The 21,536-nt window shown below is 42.8% G+C and overlaps 4 protein-coding genes across 8 annotated transcripts; 2 read left to right on the top strand and 2 right to left on the bottom strand.

The window, feature by feature from the left end:
* The first annotated feature begins 467 nt into the window (after nt 1-467).
* LOC135497129 (uncharacterized) lies at nt 468-6,523 on the top strand. 2 transcript variants are annotated; one of them, XM_064786858.1, is made up of 7 exons: nt 468-578; nt 849-4,276; nt 4,516-4,621; nt 4,955-5,088; nt 5,312-5,461; nt 5,597-5,809; nt 6,029-6,523. In XM_064786858.1, the coding sequence occupies exons 2-7, from the start codon at nt 881-883 to the stop codon at nt 6,359-6,361; spliced, it is 4,332 nt and encodes a 1,443-aa protein (XP_064642928.1). In that variant the 5' UTR covers nt 468-578; nt 849-880; the 3' UTR covers nt 6,362-6,523. The 2 variants fall into 2 exon arrangements, with proteins under 2 accessions (XP_064642928.1, XP_064642929.1); XM_064786859.1 differs by having other exon boundaries at nt 486-578; nt 858-4,276.
* On the bottom strand, nt 6,505-9,109 carry LOC135497130 (peroxisome biogenesis factor 10-like). The gene is made up of 7 exons (XM_064786860.1): nt 9,036-9,109; nt 8,663-8,777; nt 8,159-8,316; nt 7,726-7,971; nt 7,422-7,585; nt 6,982-7,126; nt 6,505-6,765 (listed from the first exon to the last, which is right to left on the bottom strand). The coding sequence occupies exons 2-7, from the start codon at nt 8,769-8,771 to the stop codon at nt 6,691-6,693; spliced, it is 897 nt and encodes a 298-aa protein (XP_064642930.1). The 5' UTR covers nt 8,772-8,777; nt 9,036-9,109; the 3' UTR covers nt 6,505-6,690.
* A 103-nt stretch (nt 9,110-9,212) lies between these two features.
* Nucleotides 9,213-15,771, top strand: LOC135496608 (ATP-binding cassette sub-family F member 3-like). Its single transcript, XM_064786025.1, has 17 exons — nt 9,213-9,309; nt 9,660-9,801; nt 10,119-10,266; nt 10,443-10,669; nt 10,778-10,882; nt 11,161-11,322; nt 11,602-11,745; nt 11,970-12,026; nt 12,295-12,317; nt 12,522-12,778; nt 13,073-13,149; nt 13,438-13,482; nt 13,617-13,749; nt 13,938-14,118; nt 14,401-14,533; nt 14,786-14,873; nt 15,106-15,771. Exons 1-17 carry the CDS (start codon nt 9,237-9,239, stop codon nt 15,253-15,255), a joined length of 2,145 nt encoding a protein of 714 aa, XP_064642095.1. The 5' UTR covers nt 9,213-9,236; the 3' UTR covers nt 15,256-15,771.
* Nucleotides 15,772-17,720: 1,949 nt separating this feature from the next.
* Nucleotides 17,721-21,047, bottom strand: LOC135496805 (F-box only protein 6-like). Of its 4 annotated transcripts, none has more exons than XM_064786325.1 (5): nt 20,995-21,047; nt 19,649-20,134; nt 19,342-19,468; nt 18,800-18,932; nt 17,721-18,434 (listed from the first exon to the last, which is right to left on the bottom strand). In XM_064786325.1, exons 1-5 carry the CDS (start codon nt 21,032-21,034, stop codon nt 18,294-18,296), a joined length of 927 nt encoding a protein of 308 aa, XP_064642395.1. In that variant the 5' UTR covers nt 21,035-21,047; the 3' UTR covers nt 17,721-18,293. The 4 variants fall into 4 exon arrangements, with proteins under 4 accessions (XP_064642395.1, XP_064642396.1, XP_064642397.1 ...); XM_064786326.1 differs by lacking the exon at nt 20,995-21,047 and adding an exon at nt 20,874-20,930; XM_064786327.1 differs by lacking the exon at nt 20,995-21,047 and adding an exon at nt 20,864-20,928.
* Nucleotides 21,048-21,536: the final 489 nt, after the last annotated feature.

The raw sequence follows: 21,536 nt of genomic DNA, 5'->3' as shown, positions 1-21,536 counted from the left end.
CAGCCTTGTTTATTCATTAAACACATTGAAGCTGTTTGTTGATCAAGTTGTAGTCACTCACACAACGTAGTGAGTGTGTACACTGTATGTAACACCACAGTTACGACGTCGGATGTGATTCCGCGTTCATGACGTCATGAGCCATTGACCATTCACACAAGTAGATTTATTCACACCGGCGCCACAGAATTCGGGTGTGGGACATCAGACGATTTTTAAAAAATCGTCTGCTAGGACATACAGTTGTGTGAGTTCACTAGAGCTTGCTCTTTACATATTATCATGTTGGAGGAGAGATGGTGCCAATATTCATGTCCCCAACCAAAGGGAAATGAGTGCGGTTCGTATTCCCAAAGGGAAATGAGTGCGGTTTGTATTCACCATGAGAGTGATTTCTGTCTTCGGTCATCCGGGATGGTATCCGGTAGTGAAGGAATCAGTCAAAGTTTAAAGCGAAATTAACAAAACAATTATCTGATCTGTCAAAAAGTGAAAAATTTACAGTCGAATAAACCCCATTTGCTGCGATGTTAGAGGGAATAGAGACATTCTCACACTTTCAAGTTGTCGATTAACAGGTATTTGAGGATTTTTTGCGAATAGATATATGTTGACGGTCCAGCAAATCAGTTTTTAATGATTTTTATCAATAGTCGGAACTGCTTTGGGGTATCTAATGTCGGACATGTCGACAGCTCTCATGTTGGTATCATCTGCAACCCAACATGCCCTATCAGAATCATTTGGCTGGCTTTCACGCTGTGAATCCAATGCGATACTCTTACAAATCGAAATGACCGGTTAAAATCATTGCATTTTATCTGTCACTGAGAATCTGTTCTCTCCAGTTCTTTCAGACCAAGTCCACCAAGATTCGAAAATGAATAAGAAAATATCAGACGGCTTGGCCATCGTTGTAACCAAATTCTTCCAACAGAATATCTTCTTCAGAAACCAGCTACAAATACGTGGCAACATTGAAGTGTCAGTTGATTCGATCTCGTTCACTTGTTCGTTAGATGAAAGGCTACGAAAGCAGTGTTCTGATGGGACGGACTCGACTCAGTTTGTCTCCCACCCTAATTTGCAAAGTCAAGTTCGAAGTCCACGCACAATTTCTGAATCTACCAATCTGACATTTGATGCAGATGATGCAGCTGTCGATGCTGCTGTATCCATGATTGATGATTTTGATGAGGCGATGTTATCCCTGGGTGACAGTCTGAATGAATCTAAAGGAATACGTGTTGGATTAAGTGCATCTAATTCGTCCCTTCCTTCAGTTGACAGATTCTCTACGACATCGGAACGGAGATCTACCATCAATATGGATTCAATTCTTCCATATGAAAAATCATGGAGTTCAGAATCGGTGAAATCGATTCAGAATGAACGGAATATTTTTGTGAAGGATTCGGAATTACTTTTGACCTCTGAACGTCTTTCTCTCACCTCTAAGCCACAAATGACTCTTGTTCCCATCAGTGTTCAAGACACATCGGTGCAAAATCCTGTAGCAAACTTAGCCCTCAATGATTTATCAAAATCTATGCTATCAAAAGACCGGACGTTTCCATCTGTTAATGCAAGCACTGCCCTTATCCCGATGCAGCCATCACTAAGTCAGACGTGGACTCATATACTTCAGTATCTCGTTGGGCAATCGCAAAATATGGATGCATCAAGCCTGGCAAATTTGATTGACAATATCAACCAGATAATGTTCAATAGAAATCAGCCTAGTCCACCTACGCCTACAGTAAATAGCCCCACACCAAACTTCAGCGAAAGTTTTCTCCAGGAACTTTCGAACTTACTGAATTCAAGCCAAACCTCTGTGGAAATTTCTGACTTGTATAACCCCGACTTTAATTACTTTGTTGACAATATGCGCAATCCGCCTGTGCCACCTAACAGTCCTACAAGACCAGAGTCCCGCCTCGGACCCCTTCTGTCTTCAAGTGAGTTTTTCTCGAGTCTTGAAACGTACCAAATGACAAATAGCACCCAAAATTCTGGAGCAGACCAAAGTGAATTTGATTCTGAGATCCCGACTCCTGGGCTTAGAAAGAGGACGGAATCTGAAATTAGTACGTGGCAGCCTCAGGAAATTCAGACAATTGACACTGGTCATGATGAACTGGATCAGCTGCCACTATCGGGAGAACTTGATGGGGATGAAGGGACTGTAGAGCAGAAACCTCTTTCACTTCAGGAATCCATTGCGGAAATGTTGAGTGGGAAAGACACTAGGTTTTCTGGGTTGCAAAATGATGTCTGGTTTGGGCAGGGGAAGCGTGTTGTGGAAAAAAAAGACGATGTCAGACAATCTCAGGACCAGACTCGCCACCGCCACATGTCGGAGAACTTGCCAATATCGCACCACGAAGACTCATTGCGGCATCGGCATATGTCCGAAAATGTGCGTAATTTGTTCTCTCAAACTGAAATGCAAACTGTAACACCCCAGGGAAATGTGACAGATAACCAAGACATTTTTTCTCGGGTTCATGAAGAGCATGTCCGCCATCGCCATGCATCCGAAAACCTGTCATTGTTTTCTCAAGAACATGCTCCACACACAAGGATGCGACACAGATCGGAACACACTCTTGGTTTCACACAGGTCAATGATGAGCCCACCAGTGTGCGCCACTTGTCAGGAGGTTTCTCACAACTACAATGTGAGCATGATCAGACACGTCACTCATCTGGGAATACTGGCACATTCTCTCCTATGGACAGACTACGTCACTGCTCAGGAAACACTGAAGTTTTTTCCCCGGCGCCGGTCAATACGAGTGTAGAAAGAATTCGACACACGTCTGGTAATACGCAAGACATTGAACAGATTGATTCAGATGTTTCGAGGATGCGCCACATTTCTGGTGAACCTCAAGTCAATCCCCAGCTTGAAATGAGTGTTGGTGGTTTCAGACAGAATGTAGACAGAGATATTGTCACAGAGGGGAACCCAAATATTTTGAATCTGAACCAAATAAATACCAATATTTTCCAACAAATTGATTCTGGTGTTGCCGGATTGGACCAAGTGATTGTGGTGAGGGAAGCGTCGATGTTACAACAGAACCTTGATAGCAATAGGGTGCGCCAGTTGTCTGGAGATACTGAGTACTCGGGAGATATTGCTGGGAATCGTAGTCGGCACGTGTCCGGTTCTGTCCAGGAATGCTCGCAATTTAGTGTAGAAGAAGGTCAGATGTCAGAAAATACACATGAACACTCTGGACTGATTCAAGAGCAAAAGAGGTTGAGGCATTTATCGGGAAATGTTCAAACATTTCAGCCACTTCAGGCATTTCAAAGCAAACCACACTTGGGGTTTGCAGATGGACAGTTTATGCCACAGGTAGATGCAGAAGTCAGCAGAATTCTACAAGGAAATATAGCTCAATCCTTCTCCCAACAAGGTCATGTGGAGGAAAACCAGAGTCATCATGGGACAGAAAGTACCCCTATATTTTCACCAGCAGAGTCGATGAAAATTCGACATGCCTCTGTGACATTTTCACCGGTTGTTTCAGTCCTGCAAAGAGAGCGTGACACTTCTGGGACTCCTCAGTTGTTTCAAGCAACACAGGAGTTCAGTGAAATGCGACCTGCATCTGAGACGGCTGCCTTGATGCAGCAAGTCCAAGATGAGGCCAATAGAATTCGCCACGCATCAGAAACAGCTGTCTTGATGTCTCATTCTCAAAGCCAGGAAGACGCTAGCAGAGTCAGACATACTTCAGACACACTACAGAAAACCAACAAGAAACCCCAGCCAACTGACATGTTGGTATTTTCTGAAATATTGGATAGTGCCAAAAGAAGAAAGCTCGTAGAAAATTCAACATCTTCTAAAAATGTCCATATCTATCCAGAAAAAAATACAGGGCAGGTGGAAGATTTATCAGAAAATGTACACATTTTGTCTATGGAACCTAAAAAAGAAGTTTCCAGCCAACTTGATGCAATGCAAAATCAAGAAACGGGGGGATCTGATTGGATAGATGAACAGGAAGAGGAGGATGATGATATTCCATTGAGCCAGTATCGTTACACATGTCCAGCCTGCGGGGATAAACTCCGCGACTTAAACGCCCTGAGTGCTCATAAGGTGACTGCCCACAATAACCTCAGGTGTGTCGTCTGCAGCAAGAAGTGTCAGAGTCTACACAAGCTGGGGGAGCACATCCGACGTCATACGAACACTCCAAAGTGGACATGCGAGATCTGTGGGAAAGGCTTCATCTATGCTAATAGTTACAAGGTATGTACATTTTATGGCCACCCTCAATATGTTTGGTAAGACAACCAATAGGTACAGTTCGGTATCAGCTCCTTCAACCAAGATCTCTGAGTTTTGCAGACACTATCCACAGTCAGGACAAGACAACGTCTTCACTACTAGTATTACTTGATATGAGTATGTTCTAAGTACCAGAGAGGACAAACTGTCGGCACGTCCCCAAGGCTATCGACATCTACTTAATGGGTACACTATTTCAGCTCCATCAGATGAAGCACAAGAATGAGAGGCCATACTTATGTGAGCAATGTGGCAAGACGTATACCAGTAAGGGACAGTTGGAGACACATAAGAGGGAACACAAAGGTACCTTACTTTCTTTTTAAAGGCATTATCTTTTCGTTCAAAATTTGAAACTTGGACTTGAATTTGAGAACTTCCAATTGTGTAAATTCGTCCTGAATATAACTGTCAACAATGTTGTTGTTTAGACTGATAAACAAATGCTACAATGCCATGTTTTAGTGAATGAACATTCACAACCACTGCACCCTGACAGTGTTTATTTCTGTTTACCTGAGCCACAAGAAAATGCTTTATACACAAATGGCATTGGCCTTTAAATCTCAGCGAGAGGTGGAAGCACCTCTGTCATTATAAACAGCAAGACTCAGTTTTGAGAATTCCATTCTTTTCCAGATGTGAGGGAGTACGGCAACATCTGCCCCCTTTGTGCGAAAGTCTTTAAAACTAAGACACACCTAAAGACCCACTTGATCTCCCACACAGACATTCGACCATGGGTGTGTGACTTGTGTGGAAAAAGCTTCAAGGTTGGCTTCAGTTTATTTTGACTTTTAGCCTCCAAATACGTGTAATACTCCTTCGATGACTTTGAATCAGCACCTGGTTGGCAGAAGTTCATATGCAGTTTCAAGATTTTGCATCCAGTTACAGGTGCGCATGCGTGTCCAAAAGGTGTTGTAAAGTAGTGATGACACAGAGGCAATACCAAATTTGTTTCCAATTATAGCCAATACGTTAATCTCTTTCCAGACCAAGCAGTCATTGACGTCTCATATGAAAACCCATAGCAACATCCGTCCATACTCGTGTGAAATATGTGGGCGAGCCTTCAAACAGGTCGAGGGCCTCAGTTCACATAAGCAGACGCACAAGGATGGGACAAAGGAATACCAGTGCAAGGTAATGTCCATTTTTAGATTGGTGTGACCCTGTCAGTTGATAGGAACAGCAGGATGCAGCCCAGCCTTCTTTTCTCATTTTGTCCCAGAGACTGGCCAACATGAATAATAATATATTACTTTTTCTGTTTTGCAGGAATGTCTGAAAGTCTTCAAGACTTCCTACTCACTTAGAGACCACGAGCGATTGGTGCATAACTGTAAGGTTTTCCAGTGTGCCGAGTGCGAGCAGACTTTCAAAAGTAAGGCAGCTGTTGAGAAACACATCGTGAGGAAACACACAAATGTCCGAAAGGTTTGGGACTGTCCGCTGTGTGAAGGAGTCTTTCCTGAAGAGAGGTACCTCAAGGTACGTTTCATTTGATGTGCTCGCTCATTCCAAGTGTATTGAAAGAAGGGTGTCGTCACCTACCGTCACATGACACTGTACATCTTTGTCAATTCTTCTCTAACCATGCCTCAGGACTGATGCTGGTCATTTCTGTGAATAACAACAAGAGTCTAGCCAGTATTTATCCAGTCATGTACAACCCGTCAGAAGTAAAGCCTCTTCAAAATTTCTTTCCAGGAACATTTACGGTCCGAGCATACTCCACCGAAGAAACGACGGACAAAAAAACAGAAAAGTCAGGAGAATGGACCTTGTGAGGCAGTGCCATCTGTGGGGAATCTCCTACAGGACACCGGCGATCAATTAGATTCTGATTTGATCACAACAATTCAAATCCAGCATCCGACAGCACTCCTGCAAATGGTTCCCATAGATTTGAATAGCCTTCCTCCGCAGAACATTCTCTCGGATGATGTGGGAAGTGGTGAAGGGAATAAAGCCACTGATAGGGCTTTTGTTCAGTATGTGGCTGTTGGGAGTAACATTGACATTGAGAGCAGCGTTACCTGAGCCCTGAGATATCTGAACTTTTCTTGGATCTATTGCCATAATGATTCATCGGCAACGCACGTTTTTATGCCAACTTATTTGCATTTATTTTCCGACATTTTATCTGTGATAGGAATGCATTGATAAAAAACAATGAAAAGGAATTCTCATTTGATATCAAACTTTATTGCCATTTTCTTTGTTTGTCTCAAACAAGGTGAGGAATCACAATCTACATATTGCATCGTATTTTAGACAGATCCTATCAATTGGAAGTGCAAATCAAGACTATTAGTGCAATTGGGCATAATTACTGCAGGAATTTTCAGAAGTCCAAATCTTCTAACATCTTATCCATTGTCGTAGTTCTGCAGCAGGACCAATTTCTGTGGTTCAATCTTCTGTCTGCACAGAGGACAAAGAGGCTGCAAAAGGAAAAAAGAACTGATAACTGAACAATGACTTTTCACAAGCATTGCGAGACAGCACGAAAACCATGAAGGCAACTATTCTTCACTGACTACCTGACAAAATGTCTTCGTGGCCATCAAATTGCAAAGGTTTTCTGAATATGAATCGATTAAGATGAAATCTTTGATCAAGTAAAACCTGATAGAACATCCTCAAACCAAGAAACCTACCTGAGTTGAGCACCATTCATGAATACAAGTCCAACAGAACAGATGGCCACACGTTGTCAGGGTGGTATTTCTCCGCAATTCTAGGCATAAAGAGCATTTGCTTTGGGCTGTGGGTATCCTGGTGTTATTTTCTGAAAGTGTGGGGCTGAAAGAATAAACCAACATAATTTAACGAAAACCAGGGTAAGACATCGCCTTCTCTACAAGTGGATGTGATAATGTCTAGCTTCGGCCAGAGACGAGAGGAAAAGATCATCAAAAGCTATTGCCCAATCTGATGGGAGCTTTTGCTTGTTTTAGCATAGGCACCATGAACAAGGAACCCTGGTATATCTCATTCAAGGAGAATGTGTTTTCCTCCTGGAAACTGTGATGAGACACTGGTGATTCTTCCGAGAGACATCATCATGAAGTATTAGGAGCGACCATCTGAGGCATACCTCTTGTCTTCTGTGGCACTAGTCTTTTCTGGCTGGATCCTGCCCTTGTCTTTCCAAGCACCGTACACACTCTTGCACAGGGTGAAGCCCAACTGAAGCACAGAAATGTAGCCGAGGATTCGGAAGTTGGGAGGAACCTGACTTCCAATATTTCTCACTCGAACCTAAAAGTCAATAGAGACCATATCAATACTGAGTAAAAGTCAACTGTTTTTTTTAGTTTTAAGCTCCATACCTTGTGAACAACCAATGGGAACATCCAATAATCAAAAGAAAGATAATTGTACCGAATGACAAAACTTACATAATGGATATTCGTGGTCCTTTTTGCGATATGATAGAACACGCCTAACAGGTAGAATATAGCCAGATGACATCGGTGGACTATCACAAGATTTTCCTTAAAACATCTGGTAAATTTCATCAGCTTCTCATTCACAAGTGGCAGGAAATTGAACTCATTGCGAAGGAGTTTTTGCTCCAAGGCCTCCAGGAGTTTCTCTAGTAGGTATGGCGTACAGACATGGAGGAGGACAAGGAAGAGTCGCCTCTGTAATGGTAAGAAATCTAGTTGGTAAGGTGCTACTTATAAGGACGTTTAAAAGTCTGATTCTTATTTTCACAGAGAGATCACCTGAGATGGATTTCTCGGATTATTCTTTGGCCTCAGGACCAGATATCTTAGTTTCAATTGAACAGTTCTTTTAAAATTACATGTATTTGTATGTTAAACTAACCTTGCCAGAAGGGATGGCTCGCTTCGTTTCATCAACTTGAAGGATGTTGACATACTCTTCTCCGAGAGTTTGGGAGCCAGCTAAAGTTGTCAGAGTGAAGTATCCCACATCAGCCACCAAGGTCAACTCTTTGTTCCACCTCACCCAGAAACGAGCACCTAGAAGAAAGGGATGGGAATATCATTATTATTTTGCTATATTACTATCAGGAGCATTCAATCCAGTCAGAATAAGTGTCCTGGTTATGGTTATAAAACAGGTAATCTATGGGACAATTTTCTCAGTTGATATAGTTAATATATTCATTCCATTATGTCTTACCATTGAATGCAGAAATACCAATATTTCCTTCCTGATTTCCATGGTTCTTCATACCTGCCCATGGATTAAGCAAATGAACTGCTTTGAACTTTAGATGGGTTGTCTAAGCTGATCTGGACATTGATCCTGTCGGCCTACAGCTTGCCTGGTGGAAGAAAGTGTGCAGACAGATACAAAACCTACCAAATAACGACTGTGCGACATCTGTCAGCCGACTTCTCAAGCTGGCCAAATAATAGTCATCCTTCTGATGAGCCCTCACAATCTCCACCTGGCCAGCATCTGTCAACATCAAGCTCTGCAGAATAAGGAAAGGTCTATTGTAATAAAAACATAATACAAGCAATATCACATCGAGTGCCATAGACTATAAATATTGCTTGGTGTCCGACAACAGGTACAACCACTGATCCGGAAATAGGATATCTTGATTTTTTGTCAAGAAACCTCGACTAAAACATTTTTAAAACCATGCCAATTAAATCTAAACCTTCTATTCAGATAAAAAAAACTCTTATTGAGAGCAAACTTCCGTCTCTAAAGAAACTCAACGTACAAATATGAGTATTTTGAGGAAAAACTGTTTGCAAAGTTGGAAAGTTAATTTTCTTCACGATCGCCATCTACCGGCACTTTCGTAACGAATTTCTCTACTCTCGCGCAACGCAACATTTCTGGTCGAAAATCGGAATTGAAATTGTCGAAGGACTGAAACCACGTCATCGGCTGATTTGCTCATGAAACAATTTCAGTCAACATGGCATCCTGTACTGAGGTCTTATCTGCCACTTTCCCGGCCCTTGATGGGGAATTATTTCAATATATTGAGAGTAATTACATATATTTCTCATTCATTTAATGATTGAATTACTTGTCCGCTTCATAGTACAGAAGAATTCGCGATTACCACTCATTTTATGCCTGAAATTTACATTTCATTTTGGGTCTAATTTTCAAGAATAACTATTACTATACTTTTCACTCTGTCATCGTTTGCATTGCCATTGATTGCATTGCCATTGTGCAATCTAATCGTTCATTTGTGTCCCGTTTCAGTTATTGGTTTGTGATGAAGGCAACATGGGTGATTTAATAAACTGTCTTTGCTCCTACCTCCCCCCCCCCCCCCCCCCCCCCCTCCACAATACAAGGACTGATCTTGAAAATGTGTTTATTGTAGGTATCCTTGAACATCCAGATGACTTCGACACAAGTGACGACATCTATGATGCTATTGCAGACATGCTGTTTGAAGTTGATAGTGAGAAGTCCGAAGACGAAGTCCGAGATCTGTGTGACCAGATGATGGACTTGCTCAAAGAGTAAGTCCCGATTCCTTCAGTGTCTTCATTAGTTTTTTGAGTACCAGTGTGACCTTCTTGCCTCTTGTTGGTTCTCCACGAATACTTTTCATTTGATTATACTGTCCTCCCAATAGGGAATCAAGCCAAATATATATGGGAAGGGGATGGTACTGTGACTACCATTGGTCCCCAAAGGTAAGAGACATAGATATTACTGGTAACTGAAGGCATGCCATGGAAGTTGACAGCAAGCTAAGAAATCTGGTTGTGTCTTCTTATGAGAAGAAGTCTGTTTAGGTGTAGTGTCGTTGAATTTTCATTCTTTTCATCTTCAGTGATGGCGGTGGTGAGAAGGTGAATGGCCATCAGGCTCATCGTCGTGTCCTGGATGCGCCCGTCCATCTTGGTGCACTTGCTGAAAACATGAAAGAGACCGGGCAAAAGACACAGAGTATATGGCTGGTCAAGAAAGAGAAGGAATCGGTAGGTTTTCCCCGTGAATTTGAATATTTTATTGCTCGCAGGTAAAAGAAGGTAATTACCATAAACAGTAACAGTATATGGGTACCATTTGTTAGACAGCGCTAGATTATCACCTTCTGTTTGCGTCTTTTGTGTCATAATAAGATGATTAAACCCAAAGTTATCTTTATTTGCAGCAAGTTGACAAGAGAAAACTTGAAAAAGCAGACGCCAAAATCAAACAAAAACAGGACAGGAAAGCTGAGAAGGAGACGTACGCACCAAAAGTGGACCTGGCCAGTCTCATGGACTCAGCCAGTGCGAGTCAGCAGTCGAATCGTAAAACAGACCGGATGGAGTCAGCAGGGACCAATAAGACAAAAGACATAAGAATCGACAATTTCGATATTGCCTTTGGAGAGAAGTGAGTGTTTCCTATTTGATTTTTGTTGATTTTCAAGACAGTGATTTTCTCCAGTATAATTCTGTGAAATGGACACATTGTGTCATGTGTCACTTCTATATATTTCAGAGTTCTTCTAACTGGCGCAGATATCAACCTGTCATTTGGACGACGATTTGGTCTGGTTGGCCGAAATGGAATGGGAAAAACAACACTCTTGAGGATGATTGCCAAGTAAGACTGGATTCATTTTCACCTGTTTGATTTTGTCTGTTCTGGTGGGGCTGTCATTTGCCAAAAACCTCCGCTGTCACCTCAGTTTTGGCCTACATTTTGGCTCCATCCTCACAGTGTGTGATGAAACAACCAATACCTCCAGTCAATTCCTTCAGCCAAACTACCCTCCGGCTTGGACATTGTGGCATGTAATAGTTTACAGTGATTATTACTCTCATTTGTTGGTAAATAACCTAATGCTTCAAATCAACTAATCATCCCTTACTTGCCTCTAGTCGGCAGCTTTGGATCCCATCTCACATCTCCGTGCTCCATGTGGAGCAGGAGGTGGTCGGTGACGACACGTTAGCTACGGAGAGCGTCCTCGAATGCGATACGGTACGGTATTCGTTGTTGAAGGAGGAGAAAGAGATCACAGCACAGTTGAATGAGAGCAAGTAAGTCAGAGATGGGGTTGGAATTTCGTGGTGGTTTGTGGTGCCAGTGACCAGGTCAGCTGCTGTATGCACAATATGAGAACATGTCATGAGCAGCACCGGCTTAGCAATTTGGAATTTCATGGGCACTTACTTTATGACAGTAGACTGATTTTGTGGTAGAAACCAACCTAGGGCCTGTAGATTAGAGACTGAGGCCTGTCACGCTGTTCTTCGAAGAAACAATATAGATAGGGAAACAAGTTTGTTTGAAATCCATTTTTTTGCTTTTTTTTCCAGTCGATCGGACAGTCGGCTGAGCAGTCGTTTGGCTGAGATATACCATGAGTTGGAGACAATAGAAGCAGACAAGGCCCCAGCCAAAGCTTCTACCATCCTCAATGGTCTTGGGTTTGATCCTAACATGCAGAGAATGACTACAAAGTAAGTAAAAAAGGACTCATTTGTGACCATGTGCAAGGCACTTTGCTCCTCTTTAATACTAACGTTAATAGATGAAGGAAATTGGTTCTTTCTGACTGTGTGGTCTGAACTTCATATTGTCAGATATACTATGTTGAGGTAGATGGCAATGATAGGCCCTTATGACAATAAAAGATTGCCAACGTTACCTTATCCCTTCATGCTGACTACTTCACTTATTTCAGAGAGTTTTCTGGAGGTTGGAGGATGAGGCTTGCCCTTGCCAGAGCTCTGTTTTCAAAGTGAGTACCATCTATGACAGTATCATATCCAATTAAGTGACAACAGGGTTAAGGTTTTAGGTTTTTCTGAACTTGAGATTTTACACTAATGTAAGTAAGCATTCGCTGATATAGAAACACGATGCATGCCAATTTTTATGGCATCTAGATGATACACTACAGTGTTTTCTATTTCTGATTACCAGCGGGCCATGATGAGCACACCATGCCTTGAAGGAATAAGTCGGAGTCAATTAATCAAATTTTCTTTTCTACATTTCTTTTTCAGACCAGATTTACTACTTCTTGATGGTGAGTATTTTATCTAACACATATCAGTTGGGGCTAAAATGCAAATCAAATCGCTGCGCTGTGCATCAAACAGATATCTTGTCGGCACGTACACCAATCACCAGTAATCGCTGGGTGTAATATTGATTGCAGGTCACTTCAATCACGGATTCTTGTCGCATGATTTTGCCTGGATTTTTCATTCCCGTATCAATTCCTCTTCAGAACCTACGAACATGTTGGACATGAAAGCCATTATCTGGTTAGAAAATTATCTCCAGGCCTGGCCCACTACGATTCTAGTAGTCTCTCACGATCGCTCATTCCTCAACTCCATCTGCACGGATATCGTACATCTGCACTCAAAACGATTAGACTCGTATAAGGGTGACTATGAACATTTCGTCAAGACGAGAACAGAGAAGTTGAAGAATCAGATGAGGGAGTTTGAGGCACAGAAACAGTATAGAGACCATATACAGGTTGGTATGCTGTAAAACTGTAATTAGTGGTCACAGTGCCAAAGCGAAAAGGAAAACTTACTTGGACCTCATCACTGGTGGGACATAAGGCCACAACACGGTCCCTCCATTGCTTTCTGTCCCTGGCTGCCTGTTGGGCCTTGTTCTACACCAGCCCATCTCATCTGACATCGTTCTCCTCCTTTAGGTGGCCATGTTTCCTGCTATCTTGGGAGAGTCTCAGATAGGGCAGTCTTGGCTATGTTGCCTGACTTCATTCAATCATCAAAGCTCATGTCATATTCTCTTTTCCAGGTTTTCATTGATAGGTTTAGATACAATGCAAACAGAGCTTCACAAGTCCAGTCCAAACTAAAATTATTAGAAAAATTGTAAGTATCGGTGTACTTACACATTGACAGGCTTTCATTTTCATTCATTCATTTGTGATTGATGATACGCAATTCAGATACCAAGCTTAACTTATAGGAGGAGTCCAGATGTATTGATTGCCCTTTAACACTGTTGGCCATGCAGAGTATATTAGCATAAGAATAATGCCACAGATCATTTGAACTTTGTATGAAGCAATCCCAGGAATGATTGTATTGGCATTTTTGCTAACTCAGATTGATGATCGATTGATTGATTGATGGACTGATTGATTGTTTTATTTTCAGACCGGAATTGAAGCCCATAGAGAAAGAATCTGAAACGGTGCTGAAGTAAGTTTCGTTGTCCTTCATCTTCTTGTGCTCGTTCTTCGTATCATGACGTGTTCAGTCCTCGAACTGAAAGTGCGTGCAGTTGATCAGTCAAGTGATCATACAATTGCTAACTGTCTGAACTTATCCTCCAGGTTCCCAGAGACAGAGTCATTGAATCCACCCATTCTACAGCTGGATGAAGTCGATTTCAAATATCCAGGACAGGAACGGTGGATATTTAAAAATGTCTGCGTGTTTGCGGCAATGGAGTCTAGAATTTGTATAGTAAGTATCATCTCTGATCCAAGTTCACCATCATCATCATTTGGCAACTATGTCAACACCAGTATGTCACTGACCACATTACTTCGCTTTGACTTCATTTGAAATTAAATTTGTGCTTGCCTAAACCTGTTTTTATGTTATTATAGATTGTACATTGAAATTTTCATAAACGTTCCTTTCTTTGCCAGGTCGGTGAAAATGGTGCTGGTAAGACAACTCTATTGAAGATCTTGCTTGGAGAGTTAGAAACAGTCAACGGTTTACGACAGTGTCATCGGAACTTACGGATAGGCTACTTCAGTCAGCATCACGTTGATCAGCTAGATATGAACTTGACGTGTGTTGGCCTCATGGCTTCAAGATTCCCAGGTAAGGCAACATATCAAATCTTGAAACTTAGCCCTGCAGGTATCACTCAGGTGTCCGGTTCTACACAATGCATGTAAACAATGGTTCTTGAGATGGTCACAAATCATAACTGTCATTCCCTGTGCATGTACCTCAGTGATAGGTTAATAATATCACTCGGGAGGTAACTGTAGCCAGATACTTCCTGAAGGAACGGGGCTACCCAACTTTGTATCGTACAAAATGATAATGGGTAACTTACCTGTAGTGGCTTTGATTAGTAATGTTTTTACCATGTTTCAGGCCACAACAGTGAACATTACCGAGGGATGCTGGGGAAGTTTGGAGTTTCAGGAGATCTAGCCCTGCAACCTGTGGTCAGCTTATCAGGAGGGCAGAAAAGTCGAGTAGCATTTGCAGTCATGTGTGCCATGAAGTAAGTGACTTTTCACTTTTTTGTTAGTTGTTTTGTGGGCAGCCTCTTGACTAGGAAGGTTTCCGGCAAATCTGCCCAAAAGATACGACTACATGTAATGTGCTAGTACTATTTGCCTGTTAATGCTGCAGCTTCTCTTTTGTGTCTGCCTACCTGCCACTAAAAATGCTGGGATTAAGGCCTATTGGCTCCTTTATTGTCTTGGTCAACTTGGTGATCGCAAACTGATCAATATGTTTGTTCCCTTTTCAGCCCAAATTTCTTTATTCTTGACGAACCTACAAATCACTTGGATATGGAGACCATCGAAGCTCTCGGCAATGCTATCAACAAATTTAATGTAAGTATAAAGAAGTTATGACACTTGGTCAGATATTGGTTTAACGTTTGCTAATTTTGCTTGGGAAAGATAAGTAAGGAAGTGTTGTATTTATCACTGCTTTTCTGTTCAGATGTATTAGTTGTCCACTTATATGAGTTTTTGCAATGGGTGGGTTGGTCCTGGGTTTCTCATGAGCAAAAGTCATCGTATCAGAAGAAATACTAATCGTGGTCTCAATATCTAATTGCAGGGTGGTGTGATCCTAGTATCTCACGATGAACGGCTTATACGCGTGATCTGCAAGGAGTTGTGGGTCTGCTCCAACGGGACAGTGAAATCTCTGGAGGGAGGCTTTGACGAATACAAGAAAATCGTCGAGGCTGAACTTGCTCTCAGTTGAGGATATATGAGTGAACATTAGAATGATCAGCGACAGTTTGTTATCAGAGTTGTCAAAAGCTCTTGTCGTGCATACACACCACATCTTAATGGATATATTTTGAAAGTTACCAGTCTAGATCACTGTTTCTCAGTCTTTTGAAAGACGATCAAAAGATTATGCTGTCCTTTGGTGTTTTGGCCAGAATACACTGTCATAAAAAACGTATCTTGAATTTACCAATACCTTGTATTATTGAGTTGCACAGTGCCCCAACCTGATCTTGGGTGGATAGGATTTATTCTGTATATGAGTCCAGCCTACCCATTAAATGTTGAGTCAGTCTGAGAGTATAGGTTGCACCAGTGTGAGGACTGTCTGGTCACATAGTAGGGCTAGGCTATGCGCTTGTGCAAGGAATGACCTGGCTTGGGGCTTGGATCTGAAAATATGAAAATATTTCATTCTTTCGATATAATGATGTGATACTTGTTTGTTTTGTGAGATATAATGATACAATAAATATTCTTAAAATTATTCACGTTTTCTTCAATTGTCTCTGAATAGATGGAGGTGTTGCACTCACCCCCGAGGACTTGATCAGTGCCACAAAAAAAATCTTTGAAATGCACAGTATTTATTTGAAGCCTCACTTCATGACTAAGTGCCATGCCCTGAAATATGAGAGTTGTGGCTGTTGTCTTCTCCATGTGGACAAGGCGATCGGACCACCAGCCTCCTTCATATTGACCTCTTTGATTTTGGTCGTTCAAGACAGTTGCCTTGCTTTGAACTGTAAAGATCGTCTTTGGATTCTTTCACAAGTGGTTGTGTCCAAAGTGGAGCAGTCTGTCAAGTGTTGGGACAATCAACACAAAGACAGAACGGTTTCTGGTTGTGACATGATAGCAGGACAGCAGGCCCAGATGACTACTGTGGGAGAGACAAGGCTGTGAATGTCTTCCAGAAAGTTGTGACATACTAGCTGAGACCAAATCAGATTATAATGCATGTGCTGGAATAACGTCCAGCTTATGCATGTCAGAGAGAAGTTAGCTCAATCCAAGGAATTGTCTCATTGGCAAAAGTCTTTCTGAAGAACATGGTCCTCCCCAGCAGAACAACATCATAGGGCCACAGTATACAAATCCGTATGACACTTGCCACATTTTTACAAGTCCGTATCCTCAAAGACATGGTTTATTATCCATGTTACAACCGCAGCTTATACCATAGCTGTGACAAAAAAGTGTACCTAAAAAAATGGTCATGATGCATACACACCATTCCTTAATTCAAATGTGCTACGGATTTATATACCGTTAATCATGTGGAATCAGACCTACCCTGTCAATGTGGTGGGAGAGACAAGATAGTCACAACCAGACGAATTAGGCTAGCGCTTGTCACCACCACCGCCCTGCTAACTTTGCAAGAGAGATGAGACAGTCACAATCAGACTGAATCGGGCCCTAGCATCTCCATTATCTTGTCAACGAGGGAAGAGAGTCAAGATCGTCACAACCAGACCGAATTTGACCTGGTACGACTCATCACTATCAGACTGAATCAGGTCCAGCAACTCAGCTGGCTTATGAACGTGGTGAGAGAGTCAAGACCGTCACAACCAGACCGAATTGGCATCGCATATGGTGAGGAGAACTGCCTATGGTAGAGTTTCTATCTCACAGAGCCCTTGAAGACAGGCACAGGCACAACCGGGCCATGGAGTCAACTCATGTGGTCTTTTGTACCTCGTACTCAAGCCTACCTATCATCTACCCAAGACATCAGGGCCCTTCTGCCAATGGTAGACCTTCCATCTCTATAGCGCCCATGAAAACATGCACAACCTCGCCATGGAGACGACTCATACCGCCTTCATATGCCTGTTCTACACCTGGTACAACCAGCCAGTCGTAACTTGGATATCAGGACCCTTCTGCCTTTGGCAGAGCTTCTCTCACACTGGGCTCTCGAAGACAGGCACAACCACGCCATGGAGATGACTCATACCGCCTTCATATGCCTGTTCTACACCTGGTACAACCAGCCAGTCGTAACTTGGATATCGGACCCTTCTGCCTTTGGCAGGGCTTCTATCAGACTGGGCTCTCGAAGACAGGCACAACCTCGCCATGGAGACGACTCATACAGCCTTCATATGCCCGTCCTGCACCTGGTACAACCAGCCAGTCGTAACTTGGATATCGGACCCTTCTGCCTTTGGCAGGGCTTCTATCAGACTGGGCTCTCGAAGACAGGCACAACCTCGCCATGGAGACGACTCATACAGCCTTCATATGCCCGTCCTGCACCTGGTACAACCAGCCAGTCGTAACTTGGATATCAGGACCCTTCTGCCTTTGGCAGAGCTTCTAGCTGATCTCAATAATATCAAAAAGAGCAATATTTTGGTTCAGAGGGTTAACAAATTAGACAAAGACAGCATTTTAGCACATTTTTCATAAGGTTTTTTTGCTTCCTTTTATTAGATGTGGAATGTCATGCAATGCATATTATATTTTATATCTTCATGTATACATGTCTAAAGTGACCATGAAGTAATGATTACATGATACAGTACATACACCAAGCACCCACTTGGTTAAACTTGATCCAACCCACCTGGCTCCTGCCTGCAGTGTGCCTTTAACTGCCTATGCCAAGCACTGTTACAGAAATTTTTTTACTCTGATTGAAGCCAAGGTGCCAAGGTACGATCGTTAGTCAGTCAAACTTTATCATAATATCATTTGCGGGCGGCCGCGCTATCACATGTGGTTGCTATCGTCTGCATTGTAGTTCTACCCGTTGCCGCTCATTGACTTTGGTGGCACTGCTGGTCGCCTTACGCATACATTATCGGCTAGTTTCCCGCTCGCTTCATTGCCATGGAGTCTCCGGTCACGGGTTCCTCGAATCGTTCGTTGATTGGCTAGTCTCAGTACTGGCGGGATGCCATTCTCGCACATGTTACTATGGGCTAAAAATTCACAGAGCCAACCCTGCGGTCTAGAACACAAATCCAGCAGCAGTATTCTCCAAATATTGCTATCCTACTTCTTGATGTTGAACCTGACAGAAGCACCAGTGAACTTTGGCCCATAATGTCCAGCCCAGAACTGAGTGTCTTTCCCTTTGTGTGTGTATTTGATGAAGCGCACTCCCGGCTTGTATCCTGTGAATTTGTGGCTCACCTGAAATTGAGAATACGCACTAGTGAGATGAAGTTCAGGGTCATATCTTGGTGTATCCCAAGGACCAATCAGATACAGAGGAATCTCCCTCCTAATGAACATCACAATAGGGCAGCCTCTCTCTAAAGAATGCCAGAGGTCACCCGCACTCTTCATGACACAGAAGTTTTCTCACATTAAGAACTGACGACAGGCTTCGCCTGCTTTGTTTTTTGCTTTCCTTCGTTAACGAGGCAGATATCCAGGTTTTATAGCAAGGCCAAGGAGGCAATCTGGACACCTCCCTGATAAGGACAGACTCTGTCAGTCCCAAAGGGTCCTTGATAGAGAGGTTCTACAGTACATCTTAATAGATATAGGCCTACCTGATGCCAGGCTCTTCCTTTCCACTGGACAACACCCCACTCGCCACTGAAGTCGTCAATCACAGTTTCATCAGCCCCAAGAAGTTGCACCTCTAAGACAAATGTACAACCACAGTCGTGCCGACCAGCATACCTGTAACAGGAGGAAACTAGATTCGAGCTACAGCAGGGAAAGACGGTTGTTGCCCAAAACTAGTCCTACGTTAAGACAAGGGCTAATGCACACATTCAAAACCAGAATGTGCATTAGTTTCCAAAGTGCTTGTCACCTCCAAAGACTGTTGAGAGATTGGATTGATAATGTCTTCATTAAGCCTTCTTGTTAACCCCTAAAGTGGTTTGGGCACCTCTAAAAGACTTCCATTCTGGGATATCAATATCAAGCCTTATCTCATCCAATAAAAATTTAGAAGATCCTTCACTGATCATGTCTATTTTCCAAGTTCCCCACACTACATGTATTGACATGGTGCATGAACTCATCTTACCTATAACACCAATTAGATTTGACATAATAACAAGAGAACAGAGAGAGAACATACCATTCCGATATATCAATATCAGGCCTTATCTCATCCAAAAGGAATTCTGAACATCCTTCACTGACCAGGTCTATTTTCTGCATCTTTCCACACCACATGTAGGATGTAGCCCAACACTTCAACTCACCTGAAACACAAAAAGTCACATTGGGTTTATGATGGCTTTTTTAACCCATCTTGGTAAACCTTGAAGCAAAAGGCTTCTCTTCTCTATGCAGTGTGTTTCTATGGAGATGTCAAAGTTATTAAATGATAATTCTGAACCATCAGAGGTACTCCGTCCGTAAATGAAGTTCTTCACACCTACCTCCATTCCAACCCCGTATTTTCAAAAGATCTGAGCCAGCAGCTTTGGTGGGAAAACAAGTCTGAATCTCAAAGTCACAGTATCCATCAACATCCCAGTGCTTCTTGTCCTCCATAGCGTAGGCATTCTTGATAAGATTCCTATTTAATGGATTTTTGAAATAGAATGTCCTCATATCCTCAGGCACTCCTCCTAAGCTGAAGAATACATTTGGATACTCGCGTAGACATTTCAACTTCCATATTGACGGGCGGTCGATGATGGACTTCCAATCTTTACAAACCAGTTGTGCAACATGAATGAGGTAGGGCCCGGAAAGTTCGGAGAGAACCAGCTCCAAGAGGTCATCCGGTAAATCCGTTAAAGGAAATGGAGGCATGGCTTCTGCTTGATTTTCTCCTGCAGCCATTCCTAGCTTTGCCTCAGAATATTTGGTTGTTTTTATTCCTCGCTTTGGCAAGAGGCTTCTTAACTTCTTTGTTAAACCTGTAAAGTTGAGAAAGCCATTACAAACAAGTACAGCACCATCTTTATTGAGGACCAGAAAGCCGAGAGAATCGGGAATGCAATCAATTCCTTGGGAGATGGCGGACATTCTACCTGGTGGGCTGGTCACTATTCACTAAAAGATTTGAGAAACAAGTCGTCACAATACCGTCGGCGTCATAGGCCTATGCAATTTGAATTGCAGCGGACATTGCGGTTTAACATAAGACTAAAGAAAGTTGAGTACCGGTGCTATGAAATACGCTGCATCACACAAGGGCCTTAACATCACAGAAGAAAAGAATTATATTGAATTTGGCTAAATCACAGGGCCGTGCCAGGCCTCTGAATCTGAAGATGGGGCCGGGGGGGGCGATCGATCACCAGGGGGTTGATCCAGTAGCGTTTAGCGGCTGGCAGCGGATATTTGTCTTGACTCTTGCTTGGCGCTGCTACAGCTTTAAAAAGTGCTGTGGTGGTACAGCCTAGAAGCAGTGTCATCACAGGCCAAATCGACCCAAGTTTGTCCAAAAATAGATCTGTTTACACACTATGGCAAAGGCGTATTGCAGGTACACGTCAACGGGTCATTGATTGTCGGACGTCAGTTCGCCAAGAAAACCAAAGGAATCGAAGGATTCATTGAACTCATCAACACATCATTAGTGTTCAGTGAAGTTCAACAATATTCCTAGATAAATCACTTTGGTATGTAGAGAGTAAGATTACAATTAACTACACATTAAAGTTTGAGTTCCGCGTTCCGCGTTCCAGTTGTCAGTTCATGAGTTGGTTTAAGGGCGCAATCACCTAGCTTATAGCGAGCAATTAACACACTAAAATGTCAGTGATGGACGTACAATATGCGTATATACGGTAATAGTTGCAAGTATTTGGCATTTTAGAGTAATATTTCGTGTACAACACCTTCAGCGCCGAACCACGTAGATTGACGTGCCCGGGGTCGACGTGGCCCAAATCGCCCCTCCCCTTTGAGCGGGTTATCGGACTCTCATGGACTTCATGAAAGAACTACGCCATCGCCATCTTCAGGGCAAGGTAGGAACTATAAAGACAAGAAGAGGTGTTTCCAGTTCCTACCTTGCCCTGAAGATGGCGATGGCGTAGTTCTTTCATGAAGTCCATGAGACTCCGATAACCAGCTCAAAGAGGGGGGATTTGGGTTACAGCCAGGCAGAATCAGTCTTTGCTGCTCCACCGTGCTGGCAACATGATGAGAGAGATGAGACAGTCACAGCCAGGCCGAATCAGTCCTGGCTGCTCCACTGTGTTTGCAACATGATGTGAGAGATGAGACAGTCACAGCCAGGCCGATATCAGTCTTTGCTGCTCCACCGTGTTGGCAACATGATGAGAGAGAATGGAGACAGTCACAGCCAGG

This window comes from Lineus longissimus, chromosome 12, assembly GCF_910592395.1.
Source record: "Lineus longissimus chromosome 12, tnLinLong1.2, whole genome shotgun sequence".
Classification (NCBI taxonomy): Eukaryota; Metazoa; Nemertea; class Pilidiophora; order Heteronemertea; family Lineidae; genus Lineus; species Lineus longissimus.
Note: the sequence above shows the minus strand (reverse complement) of the source record. Positions and strands in the feature narration are given on the sequence as shown.

Excerpts from the sequence above, each read along its gene's own strand:
- LOC135497129 (XM_064786858.1), top strand. The coding sequence starts at position 881 with ATGAATAAGAAAATATCAGACGGCTTGGCCATCGTTGTAACCAAATTC. Across the intron at positions 4,277-4,515 it reads TCTATGCTAATAGTTACAAG|CTCCATCAGATGAAGCACAA; the intron begins GTATGTACATTT and ends ACACTATTTCAG. Across the intron at positions 5,089-5,311 it reads TGTGTGGAAAAAGCTTCAAG|ACCAAGCAGTCATTGACGTC; the intron begins GTTGGCTTCAGT and ends ATCTCTTTCCAG.
- LOC135497130 (XM_064786860.1), bottom strand. The coding sequence starts at position 8,771 with ATGTTGACAGATGCTGGCCAGGTGGAGATTGTGAGGGCTCATCAGAAG. Across the intron at positions 8,317-8,662 it reads TGTCGCACAGTCGTTATTTG|GTGCTCGTTTCTGGGTGAGG; the intron begins GTAGGTTTTGTA and ends CCTTTCTTCTAG. Across the intron at positions 7,972-8,158 it reads GAGCCATCCCTTCTGGCAAG|AGGCGACTCTTCCTTGTCCT; the intron begins GTTAGTTTAACA and ends TTACCATTACAG.
- LOC135496608 (XM_064786025.1), top strand. The coding sequence starts at position 9,237 with ATGGCATCCTGTACTGAGGTCTTATCTGCCACTTTCCCGGCCCTTGAT. Across the intron at positions 11,323-11,601 it reads GCACAGTTGAATGAGAGCAA|TCGATCGGACAGTCGGCTGA; the intron begins GTAAGTCAGAGA and ends TTTTTTTTCCAG. Across the intron at positions 12,027-12,294 it reads GCCAGAGCTCTGTTTTCAAA|ACCAGATTTACTACTTCTTG; the intron begins GTGAGTACCATC and ends TTTCTTTTTCAG.
- LOC135496805 (XM_064786325.1), bottom strand. The coding sequence starts at position 21,034 with ATGCCAAATACTTGCAACTATTACCGTATATACGCATATT. Across the intron at positions 20,135-20,994 it reads TTACCGTATATACGCATATT|GTTTAACAAAGAAGTTAAGA; the intron begins GTACGTCCATCA and ends TCAACTTTACAG. Across the intron at positions 18,933-19,341 it reads GATATTGATATATCGGAATG|GTATGCTGGTCGGCACGACT; the intron begins GTATGTTCTCTC and ends CTCCTGTTACAG.